Source organism: Monodelphis domestica, chromosome 2 (genome assembly GCF_027887165.1).
Source record: "Monodelphis domestica isolate mMonDom1 chromosome 2, mMonDom1.pri, whole genome shotgun sequence".
Lineage (NCBI taxonomy): Eukaryota > Metazoa > Chordata > Mammalia > Didelphimorphia > Didelphidae > Monodelphis > Monodelphis domestica.
In genome coordinates this window covers 194,433,330-194,450,614 of record NC_077228.1, presented here as the reverse complement: position 1 = coordinate 194,450,614, position 17,285 = coordinate 194,433,330, and the positions used below count along the sequence as shown (strand labels likewise).

General features: G+C 41.4%; 1 protein-coding gene across 8 annotated transcripts in view; it reads right to left on the bottom strand.

The window, feature by feature from the left end:
* Nucleotides 1–2,268: 2,268 nt before the first annotated feature.
* Nucleotides 2,269–17,285, bottom strand: part of LOC100011470 (signal transducer and activator of transcription 5B) — a 70,722-nt gene continuing 55,705 nt past the window's right edge. For 6 of the 8 annotated variants that reach the window (XM_056816743.1, XM_056816745.1, XM_056816742.1 and 3 more), the window contains 11 exons: nt 16,550–16,729; nt 15,922–16,009; nt 15,693–15,815; nt 14,826–14,918; nt 11,195–11,401; nt 9,236–9,330; nt 9,004–9,134; nt 8,121–8,291; nt 6,297–6,348; nt 5,611–5,718; nt 2,269–5,185 (listed from right to left, as the gene is read on the bottom strand). In XM_056816743.1, coding sequence (XP_056672721.1) covers nt 5,059–5,185; nt 5,611–5,718; nt 6,297–6,348; nt 8,121–8,291; nt 9,004–9,134; nt 9,236–9,330; nt 11,195–11,401; nt 14,826–14,918; nt 15,693–15,815; nt 15,922–16,009; nt 16,550–16,729 — 1,375 coding nt within the window. In that variant the 3' untranslated portion in view covers nt 2,269–5,058. The remainder of the gene's footprint in view (nt 5,186–5,610; nt 5,719–6,296; nt 6,349–8,120; nt 8,292–9,003; nt 9,135–9,235; nt 9,331–11,194; nt 11,402–14,825; nt 14,919–15,692; nt 15,816–15,921; nt 16,010–16,549; nt 16,730–17,285) is intronic. The other 2 variants (XM_056816748.1, XM_056816747.1) reach the window with 1 other exon arrangement.

Genomic DNA, 17,285 nt, shown 5'->3' with positions numbered 1-17,285 from the left:
TAATTGTTTTTAATAAAAACCCTTATCTTCTGTCTTGGAATCAATTCTATGTATTGGTTCTAAGGCAGAAGAGTGGTAAGGGCTAGGCAAGGGGATTAAGTGACTTGCCTAGGGTTACACAGCTAGGGAGTATCTGAGGCTAGATTTGAATCCAGGACCTCCCATTCTCCAGGCTCCACTGAGTCACCCAGCTGCCCCATCCTTAGTATCAATTTTTTTTAAACATTATTTTTTATTTGGTCACTTTCAAACTTTATTCCTTGGATACAAAAAATCATTTTCTTTCCCTCCCTCCCCTCCTGCCACCCCTCCCATAGCCAACGCGCAATTCCACTGGGTATCACATGTATCCTTGATCGGAACCCATTTACATGTTGATGTTTACATTAGGATGATCATTCAGAGTCTACATCCCCAATCATATCCCCTTGACCCCTGTAGTCAAGCAGTTGCTTTTTTTCTGTGTTTCTACTCCCACAGTTTATCCTCTGAATGTGGATAGTGTTCTTTTTCATAGATCCCTCCAAGTTGTTCAGGATCACTGCATGGCCACTAATGCAGAAGTCCATTTCATTCTATTGTACCACAGTGTGTCAGTCTCTGTGTATAACATTCTCCTGGTTCTGCTCCTCTCACTCTGCATCACTTCCTAGAGGTTGTTCCAGTCCCCATGGAATTCCTCCACTTTATTATTCCTTTGAGCACAATAATATTCCATCACCAACAGATACCACAATTTGTTCAGCCATTCCCCAATTGAAGGGCATCCCCTCATTTTCCAATTTTTTGCCACCACAAAGAGCACAGCTATGAATATTCTTGTTCAAGTCTTTTTCCTTATGATCTCTTTGGGGTACAAACCCAGCAGTGCTATGGCTGGATCAAAGGGCAGACAGTCTTTTAGCGCCTTTTGGGCATAGTTCCAAATTGCCCTCCAGAATGGTTGGATCAATTCACAACTCCACCAGCAATGAATTAGTGTCCCTACTTTGCCACATTCCCTCCGGCATTCATTACTTTCCGTTGCTGTCATGTTATCCAATCAATCTGCTAGGTGTGGCGTGATATCTCAGAGTTGTTTTGATTTGCATCCCTCTGATTATAAGAGATTTAGAACACTTTTTTATGTGCTTATTAATAGTTTTGATTTCTTTGACTGAGAATTGCCTATTCATGTCCCTTGCCTATTTAACAATTGGAGAGTGGCTTGATTTTTTTGTACAATTGATTTAGCTCTTTGTAAATTTGAGTAATTAGACCTTTGTCAGAGGTTTTTGTTATACAGATTGTTTCCCAATTTGTTGCTTCCCTTCTAATTTTAGTTACATTGGTTACATTAGTTACATTGGTTTTGTTTGTACAAAACCTTTTTAATTTGATGTAGTCAAAATTATTTATTTTACATTTTGGTGACTCTTTCTAAGTCTTGCTTGGTTTTAAAGTCTTTCCTTTCCCAAAGATCTGACAAGTATACTATTCTGTGTTCACCTAATTTACTTATAGTTTTCTTCTTTATATTCACCCATTCTGAGTTTATCTTGGTGTAGGGTGTGAGGTGTTGATCAATTCCTAATTTCTCCCACACTGTCTTCCAATTTTCCTAGAAGTTTTTTTATTAAATAGTGGATTTTTGTCCCAAAAGCTGGGGTCTTGGGCTTATCATAGACTGTCTTGCTGAGGTCACCTACCCCAAGTCTATTCCACTGATCCTCCTTTCTGTCTCTTAGCCAGTACCAAATTGTTTTGATAACCACTGCTTTATAATATAGTTTGAGATCTGGGACTGCAAGGCCCCCCTCCTTTGTATTTTTTTTCATTATTTTCCTGGATATCCTTGATCGTTTGTTCTTCCAAATGAACTTTGTTATGGTTTTTTCTTATTCAGTAAAAAAAGTTTTTTGGAAGTTCGATGGGTATGGCACTAAATAAGTAGATAAGTTTGAGTAGGATTGTCACTTTTATTATGTTAGCTTGTCCTACTGATGAGCAGTTCCTTAGTATCAATTCTAAGAATGGTAAGGGCTAAGCAATAGGATTAAGTGACTTGCCCAGGGTCACCCAGCTTGGAAGTGTTTGAGGACCAATTTGAATCCAGGACTCCATCTCCAGACCTGGCTCCCTATTCCCCGTGCCACCTAACCATCCCACTTCAGGATCTTCTGGACAAATTCCCATACAGTCTCATCAATGCTGTTGGCCTCACACCCCCCCCCCCTCAGAAAACTTTGCACGAATTGCTGGGAGAAAGAAATCAAACAAAAAAGGATCGTCTCTTCAGGAGGCCTTTATTGTAACATAAAATACACAATTTTGTGACTGCCCAAAATTGTACACAATACTTTATTGGTGGCTGGCTATATAGGAATCTGCTTCAACACTAAAATATGTATCTGAAATAATTTCACAAAGTTTTAAAAAGAAAAATTATCAAAAGTATTCTCTTCTTTTAAATTATACTCATTTGGGGGGTGTTCCTACCCCCACAAAACGCCATGTATGCCACACACACCGCTGAACACTTCTGCTGTTGTTTTGTGAGGGGGGCAGGGAGGGCAGGGAGGGCAGGGAAAACGATCTCGGCTTTCCTCAGTCGTCAGCATGAACACAAGTTTGGCTCTGGGGGCTGCGTGGGGTGGGGACACGGGGCACAAAATGACAGCTATCTCAGTCCAAAATAAGCTTCTGGAAGAGGGAGGGCAGCGAAGCAAAGTGCCAGGTTGCGTGCTATCTGGGAAGCCTGATGGGCCTAGAGATGGGATGGTGGGAGGGAGGTCCGAGAGCATCCCTGCTTTCTAGAACCACCTTCAGGATGGCACTGGGCAGAGCGGATCCCAGCTCGGGGCTGCCCCCTGGTGGGGATGGGCTGCCACAGCGTGAATCCGATTCTCAGGCTGTGCCACCCCAGCGCCCCGGGGCTCCGACGGAATAAGCCTGTTCAGAAGGGGAAATCGGGAAGTGAGAAAGGCGGGGAGTCGTTTCTGGACTCTTTGTGAAGGCCTGGGCACCTAGAAAGGCGGCCTTTCCCCTTCTTCCTTCCCCCAGCCAACAGCTTCAGGCCTAGAGTCCTAAGTAAGCCCACATCCTGAGTGAACAGCATCCCACAGCCAACACTGATGTTCCCGGAGAGTTCGGTCTTCTGGGGGGCAAGAGATGCTCCTACAGCCTGGCGGTGCCAGGGTGTAGATGGCCAGGTTAAAAAATAATCAACATATAAAACTGAGCCAAGGCAAACACACGGTGGCTTTTAAAAAGTTAACTTCCAATAAATACTTTACTAAAGAGGAATATTTCTCCATCAACATCAAGATACTTGATAAATTCATAACTTTTTTGTTAAAAAAATATCTATTTACTAGCATGTATAAAAATAAGGTTTTTAGTGACATAACTCTCCTGGGTATGGCCATGTGCCCTTCTCTTAGAGAGAGGGGTTGGGGGAAAGAACCTCAGAGGCCTCACCTACAGGCTGTCTGCTCATTCCCCCACCTATGTCCAGCAACCCATCCCAGCCATAATCCGCATCTCCCCAGTAGGCAAGAAGCTACCGAAGAAATTGCCATGAGTCAAAATTATGCTAGGTTTAGTTTCATTTTTTCCCTTTTTTTCCCATTTACCAAAAGAAAACCAAAAACATCCCAAAGAAATAAAACCCCTGTCACTGCCCACAAGCACACCAAAGGTGGACCATGGGCTTCAATCAAACTCAACAAGCTAGCCTTTGGTTCAGATGACATTCATGCCATCAAGTCTTCAAGACCATGGGTGTAAACACTGGAAGGAAATACAAGTGATGCTGGGTGTGGCTGGCAAAGGATTGGGGTGAAAAGAGACAATTCTGATGCCATATGTGACTGGGGAGAGGTAGGAGGGAAATGAAGAGGATACATTTTAGAAAAACAAAAGGGCATCTAACATTTATAAAATCCATAACCCTTTAAGTGATCTTTAAGAAACAACAAACAAATCCTCACATTTTAGTATCCAACAGTCCAAAGAACAAGCAAGGAGGTAAGTCTTTGAATGATCAGATCCAAATTGTGGGTTACTTCAGGGAACAAATGATTGTTTTTAACCCTGGGAAGTTAATGTCTATTATTCCACTGTGGCCCAAATGCACAGGATATCAATACTACAAGCATGTACATATATGGCTAATCTTTCTTACCCCTATTTCAAACATACACATCCCCAAACATTCATGCATATGTGTCCTTACTCCTGCAAAGGAGCAAATCCATACAAAAAGGGTGAACTTGTATGTGCTAAGTGGCATTTTAAAAAGATCAACCACCCCACAACAGAAAACCCACAACTCTTTCCCCTACTCCATCTATCTTTTCAAACTGTCATAATTTCCCAACCCTACCTAGAAAAAGGAAGGAAGGAAGGAAGGAAGGAAGGAAGGAAGGAAGGAAGGAAGGAAGGAAGGAAGGAAGGAAGGAAGGAAGGAAGGAAGGAAGGAAGGAAGGAAGGAAGGAAGGAAGGAAGGAAGGAAGGAAGGAAGGAAGGAAGGAAGGAAGGAAGGAAGGAAGGAAGGAAGGAAGGAAGGAAGGAAGGAAGGGAAGAAACCTGGCTTTTTCTGTTAAAAGGCAGTGATCAAAATTTCAGAGGCTAGTTAAAGGCAACAACTGTTAAATTTTTTACTGTAATATTTGGCTGAAACAGCAATGTAATTTGTTGAATAGGAATTGCAATCTCCCTCTCACCCCAACCTGACCCCAGCCTCCCAAAGCCAAAGCTCAGCTTTCCCAGCTCCTGGCTATTAGTAAAGAGAAATTGGCCGCAGTCCCTAAGGTCTTGACAATGCAGCCAAATCCTGGACAGAAGGGGAGGAGGGAAGGAGAACAACACCTCACTTGGATACACATACACACACTCACGCACACTCACACCCACTCCACTGGCATCACCATGCACAGAAATACTAAAGTCACAACTAGTATTAACACTTCACATTATGAGTATTATTTCCAAAGAGAAGCGATTCATGGAATTAAACATCCACAAGAGCGATCCTCCGGCAGGGGATGAAGAGCTAGGTGGTGGAGGGGTCGGGGGTCACGATTGGGCATGGGGGATCCACTGACTGTCCATTGGTCGGCGCAAAAGTTCTTCAACATGTCTTGCTACATCCATAGTGTCGTCCAGGTCAAAATCCGCATCTGGGTCAAGGACAGAGTCAGGGCTGACAAAGGAAGAAAGAAATCATCAAAATAGGAAGAGACCCCTTTCCCCAATTAATCTCAAGTCTCTCCCCAGGGTAGGCATGATAGCCTGATGGCACTGCTCTCCAACTCCCCTCTGAGCTGATTTCTACCCTAGCACTAGCTTGTAGGAAATGGAGAGCCAACCATTTCATAAAGGTGTATTCAGTGACCCAAATTAAACCATTTCTCAGGCCACAGGGCAGAATTCTTTGAGAGACAACTGGTGATGGACAGTGCTAAGGAACACATTCATCCCTAGAATGACCACTGGCATTTTCCATCTGAATAGGCTGGGACAGCTCATGAATCCCCGCCTAAACCAATAAACCCCAGCCCACGAGGGGACCCTGACATTTCCACACTGGTCACCACCTCCTTGGGCCCCTAAGAGAGCACAACCTACTTCTGTGGATACATGTTATAATGAGACTGGGAGCACACGGCTGGGGATGGGGCCTGATCCATGTATGTGGCAGTGCCCCCCGAAGAATCTGCAGATGCACCAGCAAACCTGGAGAAAGGAGCAAAAATACAATCTCAGACCCCATGTGCTCTGAAGGGCTACAATGGAAATTAGCCTAGAGGGAGAAAGATGGCCTAAAAGCCCCTTCCCACGCTTCTAAGACTTCAGGAACCCTTTTCTGTGCTTCCAGAACTAGAGCCTTGAGTATACTGGCGCTTGCTACTCTTGACCTACAGCTTGTCTTCAGGGTTGCCTCTGCTAGACTGGCATTGGTCAAGGAAACTGAACTCTGGCTCCTTCTCTCGGCCTCTGTGAATCTGGGAAAGATGCTTTATGTCCGGGCAGTGGAGTCTGGGGTAGTGTATAACGTGGTAATCCTGGGGCTGCTGTGTCAGGGAAGCACCTTCTGGGATAGGTGGGAAGCCATGTGCTCTGAGAACAGGAGCCGTAGACCGAAGCCCTATATTATGTTAGGACAAAATCAAGCTCTCACCCAACGACCGTGCTGAGTAAAGGTCTAGGAAGGGATTGGACGGGGCCTTTATGGAATATGTCTGGGCATATGTGGGAGAGGGGAAGATAAGTGGAGATAAGAATCCAAATGCGGATATGAGCGAGGCACTTACTCTGGGACCACCTGCTTGATCTGTGGTTTCACATATCCATCCACAGCTTTAGCTGCCAAGGAGAGAAAAGAGAAGGACACTGAGGACAATGGTGGTTCTCCAGGAAAGAGGCCGCCGTCTCCCTCAGAAATGGTCTTCCTTTTAGATCATAAGCCAGAAAGGCACCCAGAGACCTAGCCCCCAATTTACCCAAGAAAGTCAAGGACAGAGAATGAAAATGAAGGCTTCACCGGTGTGCGCATATTTAGTAAATTCTCCCAATCTCAAACAAGATTTTCAATATTAGAAGTCCAAATGAAACATTAATGATATGTTCACCCTAAAGGCAAATGTACCTCTCCTCCATTCATCTGCCTACTTGCATGCTTCCTACACTGGAAGGTATGGTGTTTTCATGGCATTCTGAGACAAAAAAGTCCTCACCCACTCACCCCAGGTGAGTACTATTTAGGGGATGCTTTAAAAAGAAATGCCAGCTATTTCTCCCATTCTTCATGCAGCTTATGGGGGAAAGTAGCCTAGGGATTAAAACTGAGCTATTCAGCTTCTGGGCTTCCTGTGAAAGGGCTAATTTATGAAAAGCCACATTTGGAAACGAGAAGATGTAGCATTATTTCCTGGAAGCAAGAACAGCAACAAGCAGAAGTCGATTACAAAGGTTTTGCATACTATCTCCCTTGGTCCTCACAACATCCTCATTCTCATTTTATGGATAAGGAAATTGAGGTTCACAGAGGTTATATGACTTGCCCAAGCTCAAGCTGCTGGTAACTGGCAGAACCAAAGTTTAAATCAGCATCTGGATCAAATTCAGTATTCATCCAACTCCACAGAAGTCCAACAGTCCAAGATGCTTTGTGATTAATAAGCTCAAGATCTGAGTGCAAGTGTCCTAACTCGACCTAAAGGACGTGAGGACTTGATGACCAGTACTGAATTTCATGACTTTTGGGTATTCAGTTCTCTCCAAGCAGTGACAGAATAGCAAAGGAGATTAAACAAAAGAATTGGCCAAAGAAAGTCATCTGGAGATAGATATAATTGGAAATTCTTGGTTATAAATGCTAATAGAAGGAGGCAGATGTGGGTATGAAAAATTGCATACAATGAAGCAATCATTTGGTTTTGGAATTTGTAATATGATTTCTTTCCTCGTGAAAGATATATCTTCCTAATTTTGCTTGATATATGCTAGCGTTAAAAATATTTTCATTGGGGGCAGTTGGGTAGCTCAGTGAATTGAGAGCCAGGCCTAGAGATGAGAGGTCCTGGGTTCAAACCTGGCCTCAGACATTTCCCAGCCGTGTGACCCTGGGCAAATCACTTAACCCTCATTGCCTAGCCCTTTACCACTCTTCTGCCTTGGAACCAATACACAGTATTGACTCCAAGACAGAAGGTAAGGATATTTAAAAAAAAATGTTTTCATTCCTGGGGCAGCCAGTTGGCTCAATGGATTGAGTGCTAGGTCTGGAGTTAGGAGGCCCTGGGTTCAAAGCTGGCCTCAGACACTTCCTAGCTATATGACCCTGGGCAAGTCACTTAACCCCATTTGCCTCATCCTTACCACTCTTCTACCTCGGAATTGATCCTTATTATCAATTATGAGACAGATGGTAAGGCTTTGTTTTTTTAATGTTTTCATTTCATAAGATATTGACAATAAGGACTGGGGTAGAGAGAATCCATAATTAGCATTTGTCATGGATATTGTATAAACGATTATGAAATAACACAAGAGTAACTGAAAATTAAGTTTATATATTATGATGTAAGACAGCATCAAGACACATCAAAACTGAATTAAAATTTGAATTCTGTTACCAGTGGCAGACTCGCACATAACTGGTGTGTAATACTTGGAGTATACTTCATCTTTTGGCCGATCAGGGAACACGTAGATAAGATAATTCAAATCTCCCAGGCGGTCGGCCAGGGACCGGATAGAGAAGTCTCTGGTGGTGAAAGGCATCAGATTCCAAAACATCCTCTCCTCTAAATCAACAAACAGAAAAATGACACTCCAAAGATGGAGCTGGAAACATCTCCCTTCCCTACATCCTCCAATAGTACAGAACCTTGACCTCCAGGAGGACCTTCCTGGGAGTCACCTTCAAATTACATCTGAAGTACTTGTTATGGTCAATAGACAAAGAATTAGCACATTTTCCTTAGGTATGCTAAGTGCGAAAAACTCTCCCCTAACAACAGATCTCAAGGTCTAATGCCAGGCTTTAAAAAGCAAAGTATATATTTGTTGGCAAAAAGAATGATAACTTATATTTATACAGCTCATTCACCTTGCTTTTATTTTCTCACAGTGTAAAAGATAGAAACCATCTTGAAACCCCTTGAAGCTCTTTAAAGTTCAGAGCTAGGTAGAGACAACAATGACATAACACTTTTAGTTTAGTAAGTAATGAAGACATAATTAAAATGAACAAGCTTTTCTATTATATACCAGTAGCATCCATAAGATCTAAGAAATTTTTTGCTATAACAAATGTTAAGAAAATGATTTTTTCTTCTCCCCAAGAGCATCATAGAGTAATTTGGGGGATGCTGTGTAATAAAAGCTGCTAACTTTCTCAAATAAGAGAAACAATTTTACAAAAAAAGCAGCTCCTAAATCAAAGCAACTGCCTTCTTGGTGATGGTGGTGATTGTTTGGTTGTTTTATAGGGAGAAGGAAAAAGAAGATACTTACGAGAGTCAAACTTCCAGGCAATGGTGATACCTCCAATTTCAGAGTCACTAAATCGAAGCAGAAATGTTCCATCAGGTTTGTTGATGAGTAGGTCATGGGCCTGTTGCTTGTTCACAAAACCCAAGATGGCCCTAGATCACAGACACAAAAGGAAAAGAAACCAAGTGAGGTTTTGTTCCCTCAAAGGAGAGTTTTTTTCCTTTATTTCTAGCTAAGTAATGAAGACTCTCACCCATCATTCCAATGAGGCTTGAGATGTTTTTTTAACACTTCCATCACCCCATCAAACCATTGCCAGAAAGTGTAATTCCGTCCAGGTAAGTTCTCCTGTGTTTTGACACAACAGAACAATTTTTTTAAATGCTGGGGGAGGGGAAGGAAGGGTGGAGAGTAAGAATGACATTTGGAATTTAAGTCTCCCTCTTTTTTTTTATCATCACAGTCACAACCAAATAAATGGAAAACAAGCATCCCTGACAGCCTATTTTCACAAATCTAAACCTCTTAGAGGCTGGCTATCCAAAAGAACAAATTCAGGAGGGAGTTTGAAATTTTTTTCTTCTGCTTGAGACCCAGTAGTTCAGTTCCCTGACACCCACCACCCCTCCAGATGGCAGAACTCTCTGATTGCCCTTCTTGGCCTCATCACATTCTATATTCTATCCTTATTTGTGAATGAGTTACATCACTCCTACCACTAGGCTAGAGGTTTCCTGAAGGTTGCCACTTTTCATTTTTGTTTCATCATACCTAGAGGCACTTAATGTGTTTATTAACTGGAAAGGAAATATGAAGGTAATAAGGAGTAAATACACCCAAACATCCACAGTCCCTGGCTTTCATATACAGCAACTTTTTCCTTTTCTTTAAACCTTTACCTCTGTCCTACTAACAATTCTAAAAGAGAAAGACAAGGGCTAGGCAAATGGGATGAAATGACCTGCCCAGGATCACATAGCAAGGATGTGGCTGAGACCGGATTTAAACCCAGATCCTCCCAACTTCAGGCCTGGTGCTCTCTCCACTGTGCTGCCTAGTTGCGCCATATTGCAGCTTTTTCAGTTGGCACTGAACAGATCAACCAATAAAGCTATAGATACCTCATTAAATAGCACAGGTCATCAATGCCCACCAACCAAACAGGTAGCCAAATTATTTAATTTAATTTATTTTTAAAAGTCCTTACCTTCTAAGTCTTAGAATCTATATGTCAATATTGGTTTCAAGGCAGAAGAGTGGTATGGGTTAGGCGACTGGGGTTAAGTGACTTGCCAAGGGTCACACAGCTAGGAAGTATCTGAGGCCAGATTTGAACCTAGGAACTCTAAATCATTTTAAAAGAGCCATGGATATAAAAGAATATCAGCTATCTCACCTAATGCTGTGGAAAACATTTTCCCCATTACTGTTAAATTGAAATTATCCTTCCCCAACCCAAAAGGTAGAATGACTGATACCTGAATACTTGAATATGAGAAGCTAGGTAATGCAGCAGATAGAATAGTTGGCCAGGAGTCAGGAAAATCAAACTTCCCAAGTTCAAATCTGGACTCAGAAATGTATTAGTTGACCCTAGACAATCCACTTAAACCTGTTTAACTAAGTTTTCTCATCTGTCAGATGAGCTGCAGAAGGAAATGGCAGACTACTCTAGTATCTTTGTCAAGAAAACCCCAAATAGGGTCATGAAGAGTGGGACCTGACTGAAATAACTGAACAACAATAAATACTTGAATAGAAATACCTGAATAAAAGTGTGGTCATCACATGAGTTGAGTTTAGGGTCTCAAGTAGTTTAATATTTGAGCAGGGCTCAAATAACTTTAAATCACAAAAACATTTCAAAAGGTCAAAGCAAATGCGATCCCTAAAACACATACTTGTCCTGAACACATCCCTCCTCTTCAGTTTTGTTCATGTTTTGCTTCATTCTAGATTCTCCCCTTACAAAGGATTAAAATGAATTAAATATCTTACAAGTTCAGTTGCTTTAAACATGCAAATAATAGGACTTCATGTCCAATAATATTTTCCCTATCCCACCAAAAATCTGGATGAATCTCAGGAAGACCTTTTACCCAAAAGAGCTGCTAGTGAAAAAGAGAGGCTTTGAGAATGGGGTAGGAAGAAACTTCCCCAAGGCATCTATTGTGAAAGATTCTCCTAATTCCTGATTCCCCATTCCCCTCACCCTGTTGAACTGGGACCAAGAGATGGCCATGTTGTTGTAGTCTTCCATGTTGTTGCTGCTGCTGTTGAACAGTTTTTGAGCCAGGAACACCAAGTTCTCCTTTGTCAAGCCTCGGTTGCTCTGGACTTCTGCCTTGAACTTCATGTTAAGAGCCTCACACAGCTGGGGCCACAGCACTTTGTCAGGCACAGCAAATGGCACCCGGCCCTGGAGAAGGGAAAATGAGAAAGAGAGATGAAGAGCAAGTCAGAGGGGCACCTAGGTAGCAAAGTAGATAGAGAGCCAGGATTGGAGTCAGGAGGAACTGGATTCAAATTTGGCCTCACACTTTCTAGCTGTGTGACCCTAGGCAAGTTACTTAATCCTACTGCCTAGCTCTTACTGCTCTTCTGTCTTAGAATGGATACTAAAACAGACAGTAAGGGTTAAAAAACTTTTTTTTTAAAGATAAGTAAAAAAGAGGCACCAATCCCAGAGAGGAAGAAAGGTCAGAGCCATTCAAGAAACAACCAACTGATCAAACGCCCTCAAAAGGAAAATCATCTAGGGTTAGCTTGGTCAAGCATCTGTCTTGTAGGAAGCCTTAGGATAACTTCCCAGAGTTCTTAAGTGGTATAATGTCCTACAAAGTTCAGAAGTTCCCATTTTATTAGCCTTACATTCATGATTTAGGAAAGCCATTTCAGAATATCTCCCTCTGTCAGAAGAGTAGTCCAGAGCTGTAAGAAGACATCTAATAACTAAAATCACAACCAAAGCCTGATACTTTTTTTTGGATAGCCTTATGGAAAGACTAGGGATGTAATGGATATGGATGTGTGAAATCCTAAGCTAAGGTACAGGAAAGAAAGCCAATCTGCAATGGATTGGATCTCACATTTACTCATAACCACATATTTGAAAATAATGTAAGTGAAATCATGGTTACAAATATTAAAACACCTTGGGATAATCTTACTCTTCTGGATATTTCATTTTAAAAACAGATTTTTATTTATATCTTTTGTGCTTATAATACAAAGCTATGCCCCTTATGTAAATCTCTCCATGTTCCCCCCAGAAAACTCCTAATTTTTTAAAATCCCTACCTTCTGTGACCCTGGCCAAGTCACTTGACCCCCATTGCGGAGCTCCTACCACTCTTCTGCTTTGGAACCAATACACAGTATTGATTCCAAGATGGAAGGTAAGGGTTAAAAAAAAAAGTTTCATGGACCCTATATCTACCAAAGAGTATAGGGAGGCATATCAATATGGTTCTTTTTGGAGGGTCAAGTTTGTTGTTAATAATTTCTCAATATAAAGTTTTAATGGTCTTGTGGTTGTGGTCCATTCCATTTAACTTACTCTATTGTAGTCAATGTGTATTTTCCCTTTAATTTGCATGAACTTTAACTTGAACTGATGTCTGTGTTAGTCTTTTCAGGCTTCATCATGCTTGTCATTTCTTATAGCACAACAATATTCCATTATATTCATAGCATCCTATTGGTTTAGCCATTTCTCAACTTACAGGAATCTATTTTACTTCCAATTTTTTGCTACCCCCCAAAGTGCTGCTATCAACACTTTAGCATAAATAGACTTTCTTTTTGTCAATGACCTCCTTAGGGCACACTGCCTAGGAGGTCAAAGGGTATGGATAGTTTTATCACTTTATATACATAATGTCAAACTGATTTCCAGAAAAGTTATACCAATTCACAGTTTCCTGAATTAACATGCCTATTTTTCCATCAATCAGACAATAGCTGAACAAATTTTAGTGTGTGAATGTAATAGACAGCAGATTTTGGAGACATGTTACATAATGACAATAATGTAAAAACAAACAACTTTGAAAGATTTAAGAACTTGCATTAAGGTAACGCCAGCCAGCATTCCAATGGATTGCTGATGAAGCACACTACCAAACTTCTGAATGATAGATGATGAACTCAAGGGGTAGAATGAGACATATTTTTGGACAAAGCCAATGTGAGGCTTTGTTTTTCTTAATTATACATGTATGTTACAAGTCCTTTTCTTTTTTTTCCCCCAATGGCAGAAAGAATAGGTAGAAAGGAGAAAAAGTAATAATTTATTAATTAAAAAAAGAAAGATATGATTTACTTCTCTTCTCATTTTTAATGGTATGACCTTTAATATTTAGATCATGTAACCACTTTGAATTTATTGTGGAATTTGGGGGGAAATGTTGTTGTAAGTCTAGTTTTTACTATATCACTTTCTTTAGTTTTTCTAGTAGTTCTTATATAATAGGGAGGTCTTTCTTAGCAATCCATATTTTTAGATTTATCAAACCCTGAATGACTGAGTTGAATTACTTTTGATTCTTTCTTTTCTAGTGGAAAAGATGCTTTTCCAATAACATTCTATGAGTTGGATAAGGTGATGTGAGAATCTGAGGCTATGTGATAAGCCGGAAAGGGAGTGTGGAAGAACCTAGTCATTCTGTCCAGAAATATTACCAAAAAAGAACCAATGTATTCTCATCGAACAAGATAATTTCTGGGCAGTTTTAAAAAAATTAATTTTAAACTAAAGAGAGTGTGTCTTAAGCATTTCAATACATCGCTTTAAAGTCTTTCTTATATCAGCAAAAGAGAATTAATAGTATTTTGAAGAACATTGATATGGATGCTAAATGATGTTTCTCATATCTCTTCCCTGGATGAAGCAGAGCCTTCCTCTGATGCCAGTGTATGTGCTAAGGGAGTGATAACAAGGCCAAAACCTTGGATATACTAGACTTCTATGAAAAAATTCTACTGGAAAACACAATACATGGAACTTTTCCTTGTGAAACAATATGGAAAATTTTCAAATAACTACTACTCTAAATAGCAGTACTATACATCAGCCCATAATCTCCTCGAGTAACAACTTTGGAATGAACTGAAAATTATATTTTAGTACTGTAAAGAACCTTAAAGGTAATCTAAAAGCAAGCACCATGAGATTCTTTTTCAGAGGAAGGAAATCATGATGTAATTTTTTTCCCCACTAAAGTACCCTGTAGGAATCAAGGTGGCCTCACCCCCTCCCATGACTTGGAAGGACTCAAGAATATAGAACATGACAAATAACATTAGACTAAAACTAGTGCTGGCTAGTTTTGCTGAATGGCTTTTTTGGTACATGTGCCATAGGTTCAGCATTACTGTCATAAGGGATAGACTTCTAGAAGGAGGAAGTGGTATATTGAGAAATATAAGTGATGACAAAAACAAATGATAGCAATAAAATATATTTTTTTTTAAAAGAAGGAATACAACAGTCACCTCCAACTCCCAGTTTCAGACTTCATCAAAAATGTTACATTCTAGGTGGCTCTGTGGACAGAAAGTCAGACCTGGAGATAGAAGGTCCTAGATTCAAATTTGGCCTCAGATATTTCCTAGCAGTGTGACCCTGCGTAAACTACTTAACTCCCATTGCCTAGACCTTGACTGGTATTCTGCCTTGGAACCAATACATAGTATTGATTCTAAAACTGGAAGGTTAGGGTTTAAAAAAAAAAAAGAATACTACTATTCCTCAAATTGGAGTAGGGGCCATTTCCTCAAAGAGATTCATGGCATCAATCTGAAATCATTAAGGCACAGACACAACAGAAGAAAATACTTACAGGTTCTGCAAAAGCATTGTCCCAGAGAACAGTAGCTGTAGCATTGTTGTCTTGGCTACCATGGACAATCACGACTACAGGGAGGGAGAGGGTCTAGAGAAACAAGCAAAAAGCTTCAGCATTCACAGCTATCACATTCTCCCCTGCCCCTTCTCTGACTAACAAATCTCAACACCCTAATGCTCACCTTGACTCTAGGTAAACACAATCCTTGAACATAGCATCTGGACTATTCCAGGAAAAAGACTATGATTTTACCTAGCTCTAGCATAACACTAGGTGCCCCAGGCATTTTTTCAAATAGGATGTGATGTAGAAGCTGCCAAAGAATATAGTGTTTCTCAAGGTTTTATGGAGAACAAGGAGAAACCTGAAATGGCCATTTAGATAAGAATCACATAACAGGCACCTAAAAATACATGTGACAATCACATAAGTTCATATTCTAATTAACCTGGAAAATTGTTCATGCTACATCTGTTCATTTTTCTTCTATCTACTTATGGCATCTTATTGCTTGCCTTGTTACTATCTTATGAATGACCTTGGGGTTGGAGCTAAGATAATTTCCTCATATTCAGTCCCTGTATAGTAAAAAGAAGGTTGTAAACAAAGTACTGTGTAAAAGACAATTGTTCCAGAGCAGTGGAAGGGCACTGAGTCTGGAGTCTAGAGGACCTGGGTCCCAATCTGACCTCAAAGATTTCCTAGCTGTGTGACTCTGCCCTTGCTTTCCTTCTGCCTTGGAATTGATATTTAGTATCGATCAAAGACAGAAGGCAAGGGTTCAAAAAAAATTGCTCTGTACTCAGAAGTGATTAGGTCATGACCAAAAAACCCAACACTGTTAGTAGGAAGGTTTTTTACCTTGACCTGAAAAACCAGTTCATTCCCACCAACGCTGAACTGTGACTCAAACAGGATTGTAAATTTCTCTTCTGTTACTGATTCTGCACCACGACGGTCAGACCTTTTAATACGTTTTAGGGACTGCAAAAAGGAGAAATAAGATGACAAAGCAGTCCAAGATTTAATCAAAACGGTACTTATTTCACATTCTATTCCTCATCCCCCCACCTTCCCCTTCTCTCCTTACCATATTCCTGAAGTGTGCACTGAGGGTGCCTGTTGCCTGATGATACTCCATCACACAGCAATTGTTCAAGATCTCCCCACTGTAATCACTGCAAACAAGAGATCCCCCACAACAAACCAGTCTCAAGGACCCACAATTTTGAGAGGTCAAAGCACAAGCTTGGATACTAAGCTAGGGGAGTGATAAGTACAGTAAATACAGTAAATACTTGAACCATTTGAGTGAATGACTAGGATGGAGAGGACTGAAAAGGAAGAAGCAGCAAGAGATGGCCTCTAAAAAAAAGTGACCCAGGGAAGAAGAGGAAAGTCTAAAGAAATGAGGCAATAAAGGATTGGCACCTTAATAGATGTTCTCTCAGTCCCTGTCACACCCCACCTGGCCTAGCTGTGGGATCCTGGGCAAATCACTTAACCCCAATTGCCTAATCTTGCCACTTTTCTGAGACAGAAGGTCAGGGTTTAAAAAAAGATGCCCCTTTCTTGTCTCTTCTTAGGAAACAGAAGAGAGGCAAGGCATTGGAGAGAGGATGGCTAATATTCAGATCTCTTTCTGGGAGGGGAGACTCTCCTTTAAAGCCCAAGGGGATCCAAAGGAAGCGGCACAGAGGAAGGAAAGGGATCCTTACTTTCGAGTGTTCTCATTCTTCAGCAAAGACTTGGCCTGCTGCTCACTGATGATGGTGGCCTTCACTTGAGGGGGGTTCATATGCACATTCAACTTCCCACCCACCAGGAGACGTACAGTAGCTGCAAACTTGGTCTGCGTCTTCAGGACCTGAGGGGGCTGCTTCTCAATGATGAAGGTGCTGCGGGGAAGAGAAATGACCAGACATCCGGGATGCCGCTGATGCCAGATGACTTCATCCCTTCCCAGGAGGCATCACTACATGCCTCTCTAGATCCCTGGAGAGAATCACTAGATGTGCTTCTTGTGCTTTGGAGGGCAGTCAGCTGGGGGCTGGAGGGATGCCTTGGGCCCTTTACACTTCTAGCTATGGGTGGGTCTCCCCCAAGAAGACTGTAGCTGTAAAAGATGAATGACCCCGCTTTGACCCGAAAGAAGAATACTGAGAGTAAGAAGGTGAGAGAGAGAGGAAGGGACCTAAGGTAGAAGGTCAAAAGGAGCTGGGGACAATTGGAATGAGGTAACAAGGGAAGGGTGTGTGTGTGTGTGTGTGTGTGTGTGTGTGTGTGTGTGTGTGTGTGTGTGTGTGTGTGTGAATGAGAGAACAAGGGAAGAGGGTGTGTGTGTGTGTGTGTGAATGAGGGAACAAGGGAAGGGTGTGTGTGTGTGTGTGTGTGTGTGTGTGAGGGAACAAGGGAAGAGGGTGTGTGTGTGTGTGTGTGTGTGTGTGTGTGTGT